Here is a 17951-nt window from a genome sequence, read left to right on the forward strand (position 1 = left end):
AATTGATGTCAGTAGATAAGAAATCCAAGAGAATTGAATGTCAGGTTGGGGATACAAAGCTGGAAACGGATAGGTAATTACAAGTATTAAGGTTGTGTGTCCTCCCAGGATGGTAGTATAGTAAGTGAGATTGAATCAAGATGTAGCAAAGCTAATGCATTGAGCTCGCACTTGCGATCAACATTATTCTGTAAGAAGAAAGTCGGCTCCCAGACATCGGTCTGTTTTCATACCAACTTTGCTTTATGGGAGTGACAGCTGGGTGGACTCAGGATAACTTATTCATAAGCTAGAAGTAACAGACGTGAAAGTAGGGAGAATGATTGCTGGTACAAACAGGTGGGAACAATGACAGGAGGATACTCAGAATGAGGAAATAAAGGCTGTTAGGAATGAACTTAGTAGTGGATGAAGTTGTTGGCATAAACCTGCTTCAGTGATGGAGTAATGTGAGACTAGTGGAGAAGTATAGGTTACCTAAAAGAAGAATGGACTCTGTTATGGAGGGTAAGAGGAGTAGAGGGAGAGCAAGATGATGATGGTTAGACTCAGTTTCTAACGATATAAAGATAAGAGATATAGAACTAAACTAGGCCTCAAAACCAGTTACAAGTAGAGGATTGTGATGGCGATTATTAAATTTACAGAGGCTTGCAACCTGAACGCTGAACAGTCTGCAGTGAATATATACGTTTATTATTATTATTATTATTATTATTATTATTATTATTATTATTATTATTATTATTATTATTATTATTATTATTATTACACTGGCAGAAAAAGAACATCGAAACACCAAGAAGGAGTTGTGCTAGATTAGCAAATGTAGGTAGGCATATTTATACATCCGAAAGATCACATTGATTCAAATTTCCTGCAAGTCGCATTAGTGTGGCGCTAGTTGCAGCCCTGTGACGCTGCGCATCAGGTTCGCTTTAAATACGGGCTGTACTGTGCGAGAGCTTTAGTTACCTGTGAGATTGGACAGATTGACTGTGAGTGGGTCAGGAATGCCTTTACGACGTTGAAGAGGCCAGTATCAACAGCTCACTGTGGTTGAACGACTTCGTATGATAGGTCTACGTGAATGTGGATTTTCCTTCTGCGCTATTGCAGAAATTGCAGAACTACTTGGCAGGAATATCTCCACTGCGCATGCGTGCTGGTAGCAGTGGTCACAAGAAGGTACGCTTCGAGGAAGACTGGGCTCCAGACGTCCCCGTGGAACCACCGAAGGGGAGGACTGTTGTATTCAGCGTATGGCTGTGGACTGCATCTGCAGCAGCAATTCGAGCGGCAGTTGGCACCACAATGATACAACGAACTGTTCAAAATCGGTTACTTGAAGGACAGCTCTGAGCCAGACGCCCTGCGATGTGCATTCCAACTACCCAAACCACCGCTGCCTGCAACTTCACTGGTGTTGAGCGAGAGCTTATTGGAGGATGGAGTGGAGTTCCATTGTGTTTTGCGATGAAAGCCAGTTCTGCCTTGGTGCCAGTGATGGCCGTGTGTTGGTTAGGAGACCAGGTGAGCGCCTGCATTCCACCTGTCTGCGGTGTCAACACACTGGATCTATACCAAGAGTTCTGGTCTGGGGAGCAATTTTCTATGACAACAGGAGCACTCTTGTGGTTATCCCACACACCCTGACTGCAGATGTGTACGTCCATCTGGTTATTCAACCTGTTGTGCTGCCATTCATGAACAGCATTCCCAGGAGTGTTTTCCAACAGGATAATGCACTCCCCTATGCCGCTATTGTAACCCAACGTGCTCTACAGAGTGTAGACATGCTGCCGTGGCCTGCTCGATCCCCAGATCTGTCCCCAGTCGAGTACGTATGGGACATCATGTGTCGACAACTCCAGCGTCATCCACAACCGGCATTAACCGTTCCTGTATTGACCAACCAAATGCAACAGGCATGGAACTCTATCTCTCAAGCTGACATCTGGCACCTGTACGACACAATGCATGCATGTTTGCATACCTGCATTCAATAGTTAGGCGATTACATCGGTTATTAATGGACCAGCATGGTACATTTGTGATGGCTTTTCTCGCGTAGATATTAACCTGTAGTCTTATATCTTTAATCAATTAGATATGTTATCTCGACAAATACATTGCCAAAATTTCAGTCTTCTGCATTCCTTATTTCATGGTGTTTCGATTTTTTTTCCCCACCAGTGTATTATTATTATTATTATTATTATTATTATTATCATCACTTTATAATCTTTCTGATTGCGCTGGGTGTGATATTTACAATGCCTCAACCGAACTAGTGGCTTTGTGGTTAGTCGCGCCATGTGAGCTTGCATTCGAGAGGTGGTGGTTTCGAACCCCACTGTCGGCAGCTCTAAATGTGGTTTTCCTTGGTTTCCCATTTTCACACCAGGCTAATGCTGGGGCTGTACCTTAATTAAGGCCACGGCCACTTCCTTCCTACTCCTCGCCGTTTCCTAACCCTTCTTATGATGAATAAGACCTATCTGTGTCGATGCAACATAAATCAAATTAAAAAAAAAAAAATTAAATCTATGAAATGGTATATAACATGCATTATATTTGAATGTAATGGACTTGCAATATCTCTGTGGGCAAAACAGGCAGATGTGTGTGTCTCTCTTTCTTTTTTAATTTCTACAATGCGTCATTATGTGTAACTATAAGAAAGGGGATGTAACATGCATTATATTTGAATGGAATGGACTTGTAATATATCTGCAGGGAAACCAGTCGGATAATGTCTAATTTTTACTTCAAAAAATAGGATGAGAGAGGTAACCATTGTGATGTGGTTCTGTGAATAGATTTACCTATGAGTTTTGAGTTTGACTTATCTTTGTTCATTTGTATTTACAGAATGGCAAGGAGAAATCACAAGGCATATTTGATGACATCATTTCCAAACTAGAGGAAGAACTGAATAGAACAGGTGAAGTAAATTCTCCTCGCCCGTCAGTTTCTGCAATGGTTGATACTGAAGATGGCATTAAATGGACATTTATGGATCCAGAAGTTAAACCTGTACGGCACTGTTATAATGATTTATCTATTAAGGACAGACTCCGAAGACTGTTTATTGTGTTCAGCTTTATTGTTGATGTGTTGGAGCGTGATCTTGTTGTGTGGTTAGTGAAGCATGATTTGCGTTCTCGTTCACACTCAGTGTTAATCGAGGAAGAGACATCACGTGTTAGACCCTCGCCGTTAATCCAGGAAGAGACTCGACCTCTTATTGTGAGTGCGATTTGGACAAATGCCTACAGCTCAATTGGTTCAGTGTCCAGAACTTGTGAGAGGTTAATCAGACTGTATTTGAAGGGTTTTTCTTCTCATCGAGCTGTAGTTCCCTTCAAGACTTTTCATGTAAGTAGAGCTATTATTTTTAGATACAGGAAGAATTAAATGTTAGGCCTTAAATCAGCAACAGGGTACAGTGAGATCTGTCTATTGATTGGCTACTTCGGAAGCTCAAGAAATCTCTAAATAAACTGTAAAGCTTATGGTGATATTCATTTACCATCTTTGGTCTTGGTTCCAGTTTTTAAAATATAATGATTAGAAGTGCGAGGAGGGGGCATACTGGTTCACAAAAGGTGTTGGCCTTGTCTTTGAAATTGTCTATTAAATAAGAAGCTTTCCAGTTTCTGTATGTATCATAGCTTCCCAAACAGGTCTGTGTTAAGAGAGAAAGTTTTCCACAGTTTCAGTGCTCATGGCTGAATTTGAACGTTGCTGTCTTTAATATACATATGTCAGCATGGTGAAAGCATTTTAAGATTTTGTAATACAGTGAGTGCTTAGTTATTCTTTAAACATATTTGTCAAATATATTGCATTGCAGCATTCATTATATTAGTATATTCTGGTCGTATGATGAAGGTGAAGGTAAATTGTTTCATGGGGGCGCTAAAAGCTTATTCTTGAATGGAAGAAATGTATGGTTATTAGTATGGTTCAGATTCCTCTACCATGTCATATTTCCATTCTGGTCTCTTTTAATAGACTTAAATAAACACATCCCCCCTCCTCCCCTTTTAACAGGATGACACAAGTGTTACTGGTCATACAAATCCATATTTCATCATTAATCAAAATATTTACAAAAGTACAGTAGAAGTCTATTATAGTGAGAATTACTCGCTGTAACGGATTGTCGTTATATCCAATTTTTTAATAAAAGTCGGAAAACCCACCATGCACATTAAAATTGGCATGAAACGGCAATAAGTTTGTTCAAAAGTTGCATTTCCGCAGATGATATCCACACTATGGCTTACTTGTTTGTTATTTTTCGAAATTCAATACTACGTCAAAGTGTATGTTTAATTTCATTCGAAAAAAAAAATAGTACCGTATTTCTCCGAAACCAAGATGAACCCCACTTTTTCCTTCCAAAAATTTAAATCAGGCTCAAAAAGTACTTTGTTAAATAATATGAATGCCTTTGTTGTATAGTAGGCCTACGCATTTTTAGACTACTTTTAGACGCCGAACATTAACTTTCGTCATGCCGTATTTTTTTGTGGCTGCACAATTATTTATTTCCGTGGGTTTAAGGATCATTAACTTAAAATTGGCATCATAATACCGACGCGAACCCGTTGAAAATTTGCAAGCAATACCTATTCCATGCGTCTCTACAATGCGACGATCCACCAGAAAATTATTCTTGCTGTCTATAAACCTGTTACTTTTACTCAGCGTCAGATATAATCGGCTATCACTACACGCACGTCTTGCTTTCTGGGTTCGGCTAAATTCAGCTAATAATAATAATAATAATAATAATAATAATAATAATAAATTAACATTAATATATCAGATATAAATATTAAAATTGAAAAGACACATTAAAATTTTTGACATTTAAAATAAGATCTTCGAAATTTCGTTAAAATTGTAAGTCATAAGACAGATCTGTCTTATGACTTAGCTGATGATGTCCCTTAGGGGACGAACCATGTACTAGATATAATAAATTATATGAGGCGGTCCGTTCCAAAACTCGTCTTATCCACCATAAGTGATTTTTCAGGAAAAGCGAAAAACCTGTAATTTTTGTAATATAAGTCTCACTTGCTTAAATGTATTACGACGCGTTCAAGTCCAGTGTCATAGGGTCGCCTTACTGAAGAATTATAAATATAATTAGTAGAACGTCAATAAATTACATTTGTATTTTGGATAAGACGAGTTTTGGAGCATCCAAAAAAAAATCAAAATATATTACCTCACATAACTTATTTTAAAACAAGGAAAATGAAAGAATTGGGAATACAATGTTGTAATAAAACTCACCAGTACACTATTCCACTTTTTTGCTACCAGTATAATGATATTCACTAATAAATTAAACACAACAGTATGATTTATCATATTTACATCCTATCCATAGTATTTGGAGAGAATTCTTCCTTTATAGGCTACACTGCACTCACAATAGAAGTAACTTGAACAATAAAACATCACTTTGTTGTTAATCAAACTCTCAAATCTGTTTCCTCCTCTTGAGATCCATCACAAAGAACTTCTGCTTCTTCAACAAGATTGTTTTCGTCTACGGAAATTGAGGTGAACAGATTCTGATAAAAAGAAAGCAACTCATTCCTTTCCCAATCCATTCCAAAATGCTTTTCAAGAAAACTTTTTACGTCCTTTACTTTGGCGGGATCCAAGTTTACTCCTGGCAATAATTCAGGTGGCATTAGCATATCTCGCAGGCGTTTTCCCTTTTTCATTACCGATTTTCCTAAACCGATGTCTTGAGTTGTAATGAGGTTCTCCTCTAAGGGTGACATTTCCCAGTGAGTCTTTGCTAATAACAAATCGTTTCACTGAAGAAAATTCAAAGCGCCAAGATGCAGGTTTTTTCATCATATTTTCAGCAAACATTTTCCAATTGTTCACCGAGCAGTCTCTGCCAAACTTGAAGACTTCAGCATGTTTGCTAAAGATGTCTTCATATTCTGCTGGATTACAGATTATAGGGCATTCTCGTATCTCTCTCTCGACTTGAGCAAATACCCTGTCAGAGGGCAGAAATGAGTGGCCTGTCATAGGAAAGACCAATTCAACACTTTCTATATTAGGCGGAGCTGTGTGTGTCAAAAAATAAGAGCACATTGCAATCATTGTAGAATTGCGGTTCTGTCCTCCGCAGCCATCCGCACAAAGTCGTATAGTTGTGAAGTTTGACAAATCAGTTTGTGATAACCGATGGTAAACTGCAGATGACGTTTCATTAGACCCCTTCTTGAATTCATGCTCCATCCATGTGTATGTAAAAACATTCTCCTTTGTCAACTTGGCATGTGAGGTACCCCTCACAATGGTAAAATTATAGGTGTACAATTGACGACTGTAATATGCAATTTGATCTGGAACTTTTGGATTCACAAGATTCTTTTGGCAGTCAAATGAAAATATTGCCATGCTGTCCCTTTCTTCTTGGAGCTTTTTGAAGAAAGCTGCAGCCCTTAGTTTGTGTACTCTAAGTTCCAAGATTAAATCATTCTTCAGTGCTACGTTCGAACTTTCAAGTTTAATTTTTTCCTTGAGCTCTATGCACTTTGAGCAAGCGTCAGTAACTGGTGTTCCGAATCCTATGTTGTAGCAACGCGTAAAAATTTCACGGAAGAACCACCGCTTCACCCTGAGTTCTTCAGGCGATTTGTTGTTATACATTTTGTAAAGCTTAGCGATGCTTAAATTTCCGGGTAGATACTGTCTGACCGGTGACTTTCCGCGGCAATAGTGACTTTCACAACACTGCAAACTTTCAATGAAACGTTTCACGGAGTGCCTCTTTTCAGTGTACTCTGGTTTGATCCTATCCCCTCCCCTCTTTTCTGTTGGAAGTTTCCCTGTCGTGAAGTGATTTCTGGCAATCCTCTGAACCCGATCTTTGCTGACATGCAATACATTTAAGAATGTCTTTTGGCAGACCTGAATGTGAAATTGTTCTGTATTAGCAAGTTTTATATAGTACTGAACACTGACACCTTTTCTTGAACTTCCCTCCTTGACAGTTCTTTCCCTTTTGGGCTTCTCTATACTCAGATACTTTAAAATGAATATATCTTGTTGAATCTTATTGTTACATTCATAAAAGTTTCCATGAAACTGCTGAATGTCAATCATCCGCAATTTACGTCATTTGAAGGTTGGACCATTGTGACTACATTGTGGGTAGTCTGGAGGACTAGTAGGCCCATGCCTGCAATGAAAATGAATGATTTCTCATCAAGGTACTGTATATCGCAAAATTGCTGATGTTTAAGATTTCATAATACAACAGCATGCAACTTCTCATTACAGTGAAACCTCGTTCCTTCCTCATACGTTTTATTGCTTAGTGTGATAACATTTTACGCAGCCCTGAAAGCATTCTTTGTCAATCCCTTGTGGAATGTGAACCTCCCTTGATCTCTTGTCTAAGCCACAGGACGGACGAAGTTTGTGAGATAACAAGCAGGTAGCTTGACCTTGAAGCTCTTCGAGTTTGTGAATACTATAACACCTTGTTCCTATGGGTTTGTGTATTCAGTGTTCTGACAAGAAAGTTGAGATGTAGAAGAGAAATTGTTATGTCGTTAACTAATGAAGACAAAATTAAAATACTTCCAGTAGACAAGATTGTTCCCTGAGGAAACATGTTATGAGGTTTCACTGTATTTTAAAAGTAGCAGCTCTCAACTAAACTATTAGGATGTAACGTTCATAGCAAACCTGTCTTTTTTTTCCTTAGTTTTTCTCCATGATCAGGATCACTCTTCCTTCTTCTCCCTTTACCTTCCGCAACCGGAGCAATATTTTCCGTCATCTTAATACGCTCTATTCACAGCACAAAACTGCATGAAAGACTAACACCTTTCAAGAACAATTCAAAGAGTGGAAAGAATGGCATAAAACGCGGGTAAGTTGTAGCGTGAGTCACGTGCTGAAATTATCCCTTCCTATTGGTTGATTGTATAAGGCGAGTTTTGGAACGACAAGCGCCGTGGATAAGGTGAGTTATGGAACAACAGCCTAAGTTTGGTGACAGATTTATATGGGAAAAGGCGAGTTTTGGAGCTTAATTTTGTGATAGAACTATCACCAAGAAGGCAACGCTACCTCTAACTCATCTTTTTAAAAAAATGGATAAGACGAGTTTTGGAACGGACCGCCTCATATATTGTATTGAATAGGTGGACCACTTAATTATAATATTTAAGTTTATCTTGAATATTCATTGATTGATTATAGTCAATACGGGATTAGTATTACTTGAAATGAAGCTGTTAAATCTTATCACTTGTAACAGTATGGCCATTCCCCCCTTGCGTTTTTCGTGCACATACCTCACAATTTCATTCTCAACTTCTTTAAAGCGTCCTTGTTGCGGACCACTGAATGCATTTCTTGTACAGTATGTTACACATTTTTTTAGCCCTTTGTCTTCACGCTAACGCCAAATATTTGCTTTAGTTAGGCCTATGTGCGGCTGCACAATTATTCTACATTTCTGAGTGTTTAATAACCATTAACTTTGCATCATAATATCGACTAGAACCCGTTGAAAATTTGCCGGCAATACCTTAATTTACTCTACTGTAATACCTTTTCCACGTATCTTTACAATACGACTATCCATCACGAAAATATTCCTGCTGTCTATAAAACTTAATTTTACTAAGCGTCAAGTACAATAGACGTGTTATAACTCTGCCACTAAGTAGCTATGGCCTTTCTAAGAATTCAAAGGCTTACATGTTTTGATGCCATTCTGCAGATTTGAGAAACGTTTTTGTAGAAGCTAATAGAACACCATACTCTCTTCACTATTTCCTGAGATCCAGTGACGTTACACACAGGGATTGTACAACCGGTTGTCGCGGCTAGTGATGTAGGCTATAGTAAAGAGACGGTCGTTTATTGTCAACGAGTTTTGTGCGCGTGTGAAAAGAAGCAGCGTGGTTACCGCGGTAGTTGCCAGTGGTATCCATTAACTTACTGTCATGCCGCGAATGCAAGACAACCCTCGAGTTTTCATATGAGATTCTGAGAAAAAATGTCTTGGATTCGGAGGAATACGGTATCACTCCAAAGGTTTCTGTGGCAAACCCTTCAGTTTTCTTCTTCAAACGGCGTCCTAACCTAACCGTATATGTATCATGGAAACATATTTGAAACGCGTGTAGAGAAATGATAACCTACTCGCGAAAAATTTACATGTAAATAGCCTTTCCGAAATTTAACGAGACGCGAGAAGATATGAAATGTCCTCTGAAATCCGTGATGTACTCTGCCATATCTTGAGATGTATCACATTCTTACTTAATTTCCGTATATAACATTAAAATCAAGATATCGTTTACTTCAATCTTTATTTTTAACGAGTTAACAACTGCTATCGGGCACGTTATTTACGCATTTATTACGAAAACATGTTATCATCTTTCATTTCGAATTTTCTTTACAGAACAGCAGTCGACGGGTATTACTAATCAACTCCAACAGCGCCTTTAAATGTCGACGAGAGAGCTTGCAAATGCACAAAGTGAGAAAACTATACCATACCGAAGATGATCGATCGCATTTGTTGCAAACAGCGTCACCTATCCAAACTTTACCGTACTATACGTATGATGAAAACGCACTTCAAGCGCCAGTAGAGAAACCTTCTCGCTTTAAATTTTCATAATAGCCTTTCCGTAATTTAACCAGGCGGAGAAAATATAAACTAACCTCTGAAATCAATTCAACACTCTGCCATATCTCAAGGTGTATCCCATTCTTACTTAATTGCAGTATTTAGCCTCAAAATTAAGCGGTCGTTTAGTCAGCCTTAATTTTTAACGAGTTAACAACCGTTGATATAGATGTTGATTCCCATAGGGAATCTGAAATATTTGGTATTAACAACCGTTATCGAACACGTTCTTTATGCATGTATTACAAAAATATGTTCTCTTTCATTTCGAATTTTCTTTACAGAACAACAATCGACGGGTATTACTAATCGACTCCGACATCGCCTTCGAATGTTGATGAGAGAACTCGCTAGTGCACATAGCGAGGAACGATGCCGAAGGTAATCGATCGCATGCATTATAATTGCTGGGGTGCATAAATATCAGTAATGGAAACAATCGTGCGTGCTTAATCGCTCGTAATAACGGATGTGTCAGTGATAGGGCTCTCGCTGTAACCGAAGGATGATACACAGTTTAATATAGGAATTTTGAAGGGACAGGAAAAAGTCGCTGTTATAGTGGAAGTCTCGTTTTATGCCGTACTCGCTATATCGGACTTCTACTCTATGTTCATAGTCTTATTATACAGTGAAATGTCATTATTGTGTTCGTCATTAACATGTTTTCCTGCTTAGCACGTAGTAAATTAGAAGTCCCGATTCTCACCCTATTAAATCTATATAAAAATACCTTGTTTACAGTGTCACGAATTTTCGCTATTGCCACTTAGTACGATCGCATTTTTCATAGCCCTGAAAATAGTATGTGTCATCCCTTGCGAAACAAAAGTCATTTCCAGTTTGGGTAAGATCCGTCACCACAGTTGCATGATTAGAGAAAAAGGTCTTAAATTTCTGTACTTCACAGGATAAGTTGCACGTTCGGGGAGCAAACTGTTATAGCGGAGGTCTCGTTATATGCCGTACTCGCTATATCAGACTTCTACTCTATGTTTATAGTCTTATTATACAGGAATGTTCAGTTTTGCTTGCCGGTTAGCAGCAAGATCTCTGAATAACACAGTAAGTCTATTTGTGCTCGTATTTCGCATTCCATTCAGAAAGTCAAAAATTTATTTTGTGTTGAGTGGTAGAGTGAAGTGTAGAGAATATCTGTCACGTGATACGATTGCCTATATCTGGATTAGGAACATATGAACATGTCAGGTCACAAATTTTCACTATTACCTCTTACTACAAAAACGATCACATTTTTCCTAGCCCTAAAAAATGTTATTTGTCATCTCTTGTGAAAGAAACATGATTTACAACGCGGGTAAGAGCCGTGACCACAATTGGGTGATTACAGAAAAAGTGAGCCTATAGGGTTATCCTATGCAAACTTTTGCCGCTAGATGGCACGAGTGTACTACTCGGACCCGAATGAGATTGTTTTTCAATACATGTAGTACGTGATTAGGCCTAGGTTATGCATAGTAAAGTTATGAATGAGAATATGGATGATGCCAATAGTGCCGTATTTAATATTTATCCGAACATAGATAAAATGAAGATGATCACTTTAAAAGAAGAGTTGAGGAAGCGAGGAGGAAGAGTTGGTGGTAATAAACAAGAGCTTTGTCAAAGGTACGATAGAGATGTTTTACACGCTGTCTGTGCGCAAGTATTTTAAATAATAAATGCAGGGATATAATCAGTACCGTACACACTGGTACTATAATAATCTATGAATGTTTGTTCTTTCTAGATTGCGGGCTTATATGAAAATGGGAATACATCGGACAACAGAGACACCAACAAAAAATAGGGTTACCAGTAGGCCTATATGTCCAAGTGACATGAACTTTATAAAGATTTATCAATCTCCTTTCTGCCTCATATGAAATTATCACATATTCACTTGATGGACTACTTCGTTTTCAGAAAATCCGAGATTGATGGAGCTCCAGTGAAGAATTACAAGTCGTTATGTGATGCCGGATATAATTTATTTAATGAAAAGTTCATTAAAATCATTAAGCGTGTGTTTGAGCGTGATAGGGTATTTGTACTGTCTTCTGTGAAATCGCAATTCACCAGAAACAAAGAGTACACTGTTAAGTTGATACTAGATCGCTGTGGTTCTGGCATTCTAGCAGCAAGTTGTGTGTAGCAGGTATTGGACCCAAAGCCTGTTGTAACTATACTGCTGCCCTTTGTTATGCCCTTGAATACTTCAGCAAAACTGGTTTGATAAAATGTTGAGAAACACCAACTGACGTTTTACAAACATTTCACCAGCCTGCACGAAAAAGGAAAGTACATGGAAGTCCCGTAAAAGTGTCAAATCTGCCCATAGCAACAGGTTCACGGTTATGTTTTGATCCAAGACCAGCCTCACTCAGAAACGAGGAAAGTTATGAATCATATGTGAGACATTTAATTGAAAATTCAGGAATGAAACTGTCTTATTTGTCATCACTTCCCAAATCAAATGTTAACATCTTGTCTGTTGCACCTGATCATTTTTATGGAACAGACACAAACTCAAATTATTTATCTGAGTTAGTGTATGTCTCTGAGGATGCCATAAAAGATATAGAAAGGGAAACAAGAGGGCAGTCCAGATGTGCACTATGGTACAAGGAAAGGAAGTACAGGCTAACTGCAAGTTATTTTGGTAGAATATGCCACACTAAAGATGCCAAAACTTTGGCCCATACAATAATTGCAGGTAGTCAATACCAAAATAAATTTATGAAATGGGGTTTGGATAAGGAATGTCTGGCAAGGAGGAGGTATGAAGAAATTACAGATCATAGTGTATCCAAATGTGGGTTGATTATTCATCGCACCAAAAACTATCTAGCAACAAGTTGTGATGGACTCATTGGGAATGACAGAGTGCTGGAACTGAAATCTGCCAGTATTGCACCTTATTTAATTGAGGACAAAGATGGCATACATTTAAAGCAGTCACACAACTATTATTTTCAAGTGCAAGGACAGTTGTTTATCACTGATAGACAGTTCTGTAGTTTTGCTGTCTACACAGCTGTTGATATGGTAATCATAAATATTGAGAGGAATGAGGAGTTTATTCAAGAAATGCTACCACAGCTTGAGAAATTTTACTATGAGTATTTTATTCCAGCTTTAATGGAGAACTAGGTCCATGAGCCTTTGGTATAAATGAACAAGAAATGAACAATTATATCATGCTTCCAGCAATTGCTCACTTGTAACATAATATAGTCTACCTACCATGTTTTGCTTTAGTAGGCTTCATTTTATTGTAAATAAATACATACTAGGTATCACATGATTGATCTCCAGGAATTGCACAACATGTAACGTACAAAAATAATCCTACCTGACAGAGGAACTTTGCTTATGTGAAGCTTTGTAGAATTTTGTATGTTTTTCCTAAGCCTGTAGCCCTTTCAATGTGTATTCTTTTGGAAGCAGTTCTCATTGTCGTGGTATTTTCCATGGTGGAGAACTGCCCTTTCCCTTTCAAGAAGGGTGGAATATTTACACTTACTCCCTTTGAGCAAAGTAGGTCTTGAATTTGAAATCCTCGGTCAACCACTACTGAGTTACCTTCTTCCAACAAGTCAATAATATTAGATTTTATGAACAACTGCCTGTCTGAAACTGATCCACCATACACATCTGATATAAAACACACAAATCCTGATGGATTTATTCCAATCAGTACCCTCACAGTGTTACAGTTTTTGTACGTAGAAAATGTTTCCTCTTGGGCACTAGAACTCTTAGGCTTCATTATTGGAATTTCAGTACAGTCTAAAATTACTCTTGTGTTAGGATATTGCTTCTTAAATTCCATAGGGGAGTTTTCCCTCACAGCCTTCTGATCAACCCAAATATTTAATTTTTTGAACTGGCAATACATAAAATTTATCCATACAGAAAAAATTAGCCTTACTGTTGTTACATTTAAACCAAAATCATATGAAAGTTCCTTATCTGTTTTGGCCATTCTCAATTTCATCATTGTTAAAAAGAAACAGTATTCTGGTGAAATTGGAAATACCTGCAGACTAAATCTACCCCTTCCCAGGGCTTGAAACACTAAATAAGAATGATCTCTGTTGTCAAAACATGTGAAGAGTTACACTGCACCAGATATTGTTAGAAGTCTTTCAATATCAAGTACACCTTCACTGTCTTTGGTTTGGCATGCAAGATCCCTAAATAAGTTAACCGGTACCGCTTGATAATGGAAGGTTCATATTTTCATTAACACTAGATGACTGACACTCTTCAAATGTTGCTATAGGTAAGTCATTGGTGTCCAGAAGCACAGCTGTGTCTTGCCTTGTCATCAGATCATCCTCCTTCTTTCCTCTGTTACGTGCCCTAACCTCTCTCGTCTTTACATCTGAGCTGGTGTCAGGAGTCCAGGGAAATACAGATGGCACTGCATGTAATTTCAACCGCGACCTTTCACCTACAAAATCAAAACATTCATAGTTATTCGAACGATAATATAAATGCAAGTGCATGTACCTCTCTGCTGTACCTCTACACGCACTTTAACACATTTAATGTTAAATAGACTATAGGCGTACTAGTAATCATTTACATACTTATCTACGTACCTAATAACGTCGTTCTATAATCATCGATGCTAAAATGTGCTGACCAGACTCTATCATTCTTCGTAATCTGGCTCAGTTTAAGATTCTTCCTTCTGATTGAATGTATCCACTGTTTTCTAAGTTTCACATCTTTCGGAAACTGATGGAACGAAAATGGCATGCCTCGGTTTTTGCACAGTGGCACACAACAGTAAACTGGCATTATTATTGAATCTCAGGATACCACAATAGTACTTATGAGTCAATTAAATGACAGCGATATTGTAACCTTTAAGCCCTGAAACAAATGAAGGTGGAATGGCGTAGTCCGAGTAGTACACGCGCGCTACCTATTGGTACTAGTTCAAGATAACCCTATTTGTGCTTGCAGTGAAGTTTTTTCACATTAGCCTATATCTGGATTAGGAACATAATCGTGTGAAATTGACAAGCGTGGTGCATATTTGTCTTGTGATAGCCTAGGTACCGATATGGAAAAAGTGAAATTCCTTTCTAATGAAGACAACATTAAAATCTTTCAGGAAGTGGACTGGCATCCGCATCTTAAAGCATGTATTGCGAATGTTGGAACTCGCACCTTCGAGTTTCGACTCGATCTATTTGACTTGATACAGATGTTGATTGCCATAGGGAATCTGAAATATTTGTCCGAATGAGTAAATTGGTCAAAATTTTTCTAAGTGCCTGTGTTGGAATGTTGAGGTTTTCTCATAAAAAATAAAATGTCATGTATCATATCTTGTACATATTTTAGGAATACAACATTGAGGTTATGTGTTGGTAATTCATATTAATTTAGTCAAGTGGTTTATCTTCATTTGTTTTATTCTTTGGACGTTTTTTAATTGCCGTGTGTGTGTGTGCGTCCGTGCGTGTGCGTGCGTGTGTGTGTGTGTGTGAGAAAGTCAGTTGTAGTCAACAGCTCATAATAAATGGAAGTGTCATGAATCTGGTGTTTCAATGGCATAAGGTTTTGTCCTAAACGCGGTGTAAGCGAGCAGAAATGAAGATATTTTCAACAGGTTATGGCTCCAGAACGCCAAAACGCCGCAGTAAATTTCGGACAATATAAGTGGAAATGGAGTAACGAGAATTAACATCGGACGAAGCAAGTTGTGACATTATTGACGGTAAAAATGGCGACCTCGTGGACCGGTGAAGAAACACTGAATAGGAATGTGGCCAAGCTTACAGTGGAGAACTATTTTTCGTGGGCATTAAAGGTGAAACAAGAGCTGTTGTTGAAAGATGTATGGGAATCAGTAATAGGGTATGAGGATACACCAGGTTGTCAACTGCCTCAGACAGAAACGAGACGACGAGCACGAAACAATGTGATCACGTTAGCGGTTATTTTCAAATATGTCGGAGAAGATTTTGAAAGTAACATTGCAGATATTGAATCAGCGAAAAAGGCATGGGAAAAACTGGACGAGTTGTGTAATGACGGAGGGCTAGTGAATGGTGCTATGACCCTGAAACAGTTAACTCATTTTGTGAAACCTAAGGACATGAGTGTTCAAGAATACTTCGCAAAAAAAATCAACTGTGGAGGAGAACTAGTAAAGCCGGATACGAATTCACAGATCAACAAGTTGCAGGAATGATCATCGGAAACCTTACAGAGGAATATGCAGCTTGTATACCTTCCTTGGAGGCTGATTTGGCGAAACTGACCATCTCGAAGGTGAAGGCGAGATTACTCTCGGAGGAAAGCAGAAGGAAACTTCAGCAAAATGGAGCAAAGGCTTACGACACTGGAAAACGTGAGGAGGATGAAGCTCAAGCCATGGTTGCTCAACAGAAGCAAGATATTAAGAAAGAAGACGTGGGACGAGGAAAATATAGTTGCTACAATTGCGGTAAACAAGGACATGTATCTAAATATTGTTGCAGTACCCAAAAGTGCTTCAGTTATGTAAGTCAGGACATTATTCAAAAGTATGTCCAACAGTGAAGAGTGACGAACCATTGCAGGAGAGTAAATCAGTGAATGCGAGTGGGAAAACTGGTAAGCTCAGAAATTATACATGTAGTAGATAAGGCGATGAGCATGGTAGTTTCTGTGTGATTAAAGATTGGTTGTTCGATTCAGGTGCGTCCCATCATATGTGTCCAACAAAGGAGATGTTTACAGACATGTTAACAAATGTAAACGGGAATGTAGAAATAGGAGATAACAGTAAGCTGGATATTAAAGGTATAGGTAAGCTAAAAGTAAAAATGTCCACAGGATGGACAATTACATTTACAGACGTGTTGTATGTACCAACTTAGATGCAAATTTAATATCAGTTGGTAAGTTAACCAGTAAAGGTTTCAAAGTAGGATTTGCAGGTGAGAAAGCAGTGGTTGTAGATAAGAATGGAGATGAAACATTGTTTGTTGCAAACAGGAGGAATGTTTGTTTCTCAGGCCTACAAGACCTGTCTAGCAATGACTCTACATAAGTGCATACTTGACCTGCTTGTGAACTTCAACTATATTTGTTTTCAGCGCAAGACAATGATGTTCTGTTTACTCTCTTGACTGCGATCATTGTGTTTTGGACATTAACTGAATTGCTACGATATGAATCAATGTTAATTTTTTGCCTGTGTTCAATGTATTAGTTGTTTTAAGACCTTTATATCTTGCCCTACTTTACTATTTGGCCGATGATGACACTTGTAATGTGTCGAAACCGGTCCCAATAAACAAGTTGTGACTTCTTTTTAGTTCAACTTACAATGAAGTATTGAAAGGTGGATCCTTCTAATATTGTACATCTTCTTATTTCGCTATTCAATATGGAACGATCATGAAGTTTTTAACTTTAAATTAGACACAGAGGATGGCGGAGAGGAAACATTGGCTGTTGAGCCAACGACCGGAGATTAACAACTAGAGGTTGAGTCTATAGCAATACAAGAGGCAGGTAATAGTCTGAGAAGGTCAATAAGACAGAGGAAAGGTAAGACTTGTGCAGATTGTAGGGCAGTGATGGAAGTTAGACATGCAAATGTAGTAGAACCTAGAACAGTTGAGGAGGCTATGTCAAGCCAAGAGTCTGCTAACTGGATGGAAGCCATAAAAGTGGAGATCAATGAGATGAGAAAGAAGGATGTTTGGGAAATTGTAAAAAGACCAAAAAATGTCAAGATAATTAGTTCTAAGTGGGTGTTTTCATTGAAATATGACAGCGAGGGTAACATTCAGAAATATAAGGCCAGGTTGGTTGCTCAAGGTTTTAAGAGACAGATGATCCTTAGTTTTGATGAAACATTTAGTCCTGTTATAAAGAGGAAAACAATGAGACTGTTGATATGTATTGCAGTACGTAAAGGTTGGACAGTAGAACATCTAGATGTAACTAGTGCTTACTTAAATAGTGAAATCAGTTGTACTGTATACATGGAACAACCAGAATTGTTCGTAGAAAAAGATGTCCAGAACTATGTATGTAAATTGAAGAAAAGCATCTATGGACTACCTAATTCGAGTAAAGACTGGAATGCCTGTATGGATGCTATAATTAGAAGACTAGATTTTAAGAGATGTATCAAAGAACCATGTGTGTATGTAAAGGAGTGTTGTATTATTGGCTTGTATGTTGTCGACGTTATTGCAATAGGTGACAAAGAGGATGT

General features: G+C 38.2%; 1 protein-coding gene across 1 annotated transcript in view; it reads left to right on the forward strand.

Annotated features, from left to right (window-relative positions):
* Window positions 1-17951, forward strand: part of LOC136884538 (uncharacterized) — a 399078-nt gene that overhangs the window by 202485 nt on the left and 178642 nt on the right. Inside the window, exon 8 of the mRNA XM_067156823.2 lies at window positions 2875-3381. Within this exon, the coding sequence (XP_067012924.2) occupies window positions 2875-3381 (507 nt within the window). The remainder of the gene's footprint in view (window positions 1-2874; window positions 3382-17951) is intronic.

This window comes from Anabrus simplex, chromosome 1, assembly GCF_040414725.1.
Source record: "Anabrus simplex isolate iqAnaSimp1 chromosome 1, ASM4041472v1, whole genome shotgun sequence".
Classification (NCBI taxonomy): Eukaryota; Metazoa; Arthropoda; class Insecta; order Orthoptera; family Tettigoniidae; genus Anabrus; species Anabrus simplex.